The 2,561-nt window shown below is 34.1% G+C and overlaps 1 protein-coding gene across 1 annotated transcript in view; it reads left to right on the top strand.

Moving 5' to 3' along the window:
* The window catches only part of LOC105619380 (UDP-glucuronosyltransferase 1-2-like), a 3,776-nt gene extending 1,898 nt beyond the window's left edge, over window positions 1-1,878 (top strand). The window contains exons 2-4 of the mRNA XM_012200901.1: window positions 73-418; window positions 554-803; window positions 1,209-1,878. Of these exons, the coding sequence (XP_012056291.1) occupies window positions 73-418; window positions 554-803; window positions 1,209-1,726 (1,114 nt within the window). The 3' untranslated portion in view covers window positions 1,727-1,878. The remainder of the gene's footprint in view (window positions 1-72; window positions 419-553; window positions 804-1,208) is intronic.
* The last annotated feature ends 683 nt before the right edge of the window (window positions 1,879-2,561 follow it).

The raw sequence follows: 2,561 nt of genomic DNA on the forward strand, positions 1-2,561 counted from the left end.
CACACATATATATATATATATATATATATATATATATATATATAAGTCATACTTTTGTGATACTTTTTTTAGACATGATGGCTGCTTACTTCCGTTTGCGAAGCTTATTGAATCAATTCCAGTAATCTGGATAAAGAATCCAGATGAGGAACTGTATGCATTTGAATGCACTAGAGTTGCACTGCCGGTGCATAGTGGTGGCTTTTGGTCGAGACTTTCAACAAGTTTCTCAGGGAAAACCATATTTTCCACTATTAAGAACGATTATCTAACTCCCGCTTTACGATTAGCAATCAAACATCTACCGGACATTAATATCGATTTGGAGCATCTTTACTCGGATGTTAGATTAGTACTTTGGGGAGGCGATACAGTATTACGTTCTGATTTTGCATCTTTAACAGAATTACTCGTGGAGGTTTGTAAAATGTATATTAATTCTTCATTCTATTCTCTTGTTTTTTTAACGTTTTGGCATATCTTTGTAAATTTCCAAAACTACAATTTAACATTGATTTAAAATTACTTTTAAATCAATTAAATTTAATTTTAGGTTGGTTGTCATCACTGTAGAGGTGCATATCCCTTACCTGAGAATTTACAAAAGTCATTGATTGAATATAGGACGGGTACTATAGTTGCTCTTTTAGAAGAAAATTATGAGACGTTAATACAAGAACTGGCAAAGAAATTGCCTCAAGGGAGGGAAGGTCAAGCTGTCATATGGAAGAATAAGCGCAATACAAACGTTGCGCCGGAAAATCTTTTTATTGAGGAGGATGTTGACCGGCAAGATATCATAGGTAAAATAATTATACATTGATAAAAAGATATTTCTGTAACAATGAGAATTAAATATAAAAACTATAAATTGTTTTAATACAGGTGCGTAAATCAGTAGTCAAATTATAAAGAATACATATTTCGTATACGTAATATTGATTTTAAAAAATGTAAACTTTTCAATTTTAGTAAATACAATGTAGGATTCTCATTGAGAGACCTTTATCTCTTTCCCACGACACAATACATTTCATAGTAAATGAAAACAATGAGTTCTAGAGCGTTTACTTGCGCACAAGTGAAATACGTGCCTTGCGAATACAAATTCTTCAAAGCGCATTGAATTGAATATAATCGCTCAAGAGAGGATAATACGGCAATGGAGGCATTCTCTTTTCCTTAATACTGTTGCCTCATTGTTACAGGTTATAGTCGAACTCGAGTGGTGTTGAGTCATTGTACTGATACAGAATTCCTGGAAGCTGCCTTTCATAGGACACCTCTGATATGTCTGCCGAGGGACGCCCACGAGTCTCGTAACGCGGCTCGCGCAGTCGAGTTGGGTTTCGCGCGCTCCATAAAAACCACGAACGATCATTTCGCCTCGGCCAAGGAGATCGCACAAATAATAAACGAGATCTATGAGACGGTGGCTTATCGTGAAAATGCACGAAAGGTTTCCGTGGCGATACGCGACAGACTAAACCCACCCTCCGACAGACTCGTCTATTGGCTGGGCTATATTGCAAGAACGAAAGACGACACCGAAAAGTTCCATAAGCCAAAGAGTCAGGCAAGGACACTCATGGAGGATATTCAATTCTTTGTTGGCCTTTTGGTAGGTGTAATTATCGGGATTGTTTGTGCGGGCAGCGCAGTCGTCGCGCGATATCTCATCACGGCTAACAAAGTGCAAATAGCGAAGGGACGATACATGCAATAAACTGCTAAATGAAACATGTGTTTCATTGAGATTCGACTCAATATACGCATGCATGGACATTTCCGAATATATATATATTTATATAAATGTACGTAGAATACAGGTACATACGAATACAAAGGTTTTACGATCTAGGAGTTATCTCATAGTTAACGAAGAAACAATTTTACTATTATTATTACGAGAACACCTTCTCATAATTTGACTGATAAGACTACGAATCTAATGTAGTGTGATGTATTATCATGAAGAAAATAAATTACAGTTTGTCAATACTGAGTTCTGTATGTCGTCGGCACGAGCATATCCCTCGTGTGATTACGTTTAACGCTAAATTCTTACAATATACGGACGAATCGCGATGTCTACGTTGCTTAAGGCCGTATTCTAAACAAATGAGAGATAATAGGTATGCAATCTCATGAAATAACGTTAATGATTTATGTCCATATAATATATTCGCAATAACACGAAATATCTTGTTATAGAATTCATCAAATAAGCGTCATCCACTAATTAATTAGATTTGTGGAGCAATTTTATATTTGCGCAGAAATTTAGTATATTTCAAATACGTATCTATAATTGCATAATACCATAATATACATGTATGCGTATATAATGGTACTATACTAATGTATTTGAATATTCCTTCCAACGATTTGAGTAAATTATTTTGATAGATTATTTGAGAAGTTGCAGATTCTTGTTTATAAGACATTGCATAATGTTTAATATCCATAGTTATAAAATAATAAAGCACATATATATATATATATATATATATATATATATATATATATATATATATATATATATATATATTACTAATAAT

The sequence above is a fragment of the Atta cephalotes genome (genome assembly GCF_000143395.1).
Source record: "Atta cephalotes unplaced genomic scaffold scaffold00021, whole genome shotgun sequence".
Classification (NCBI taxonomy): domain Eukaryota; kingdom Metazoa; phylum Arthropoda; class Insecta; order Hymenoptera; family Formicidae; genus Atta; species Atta cephalotes.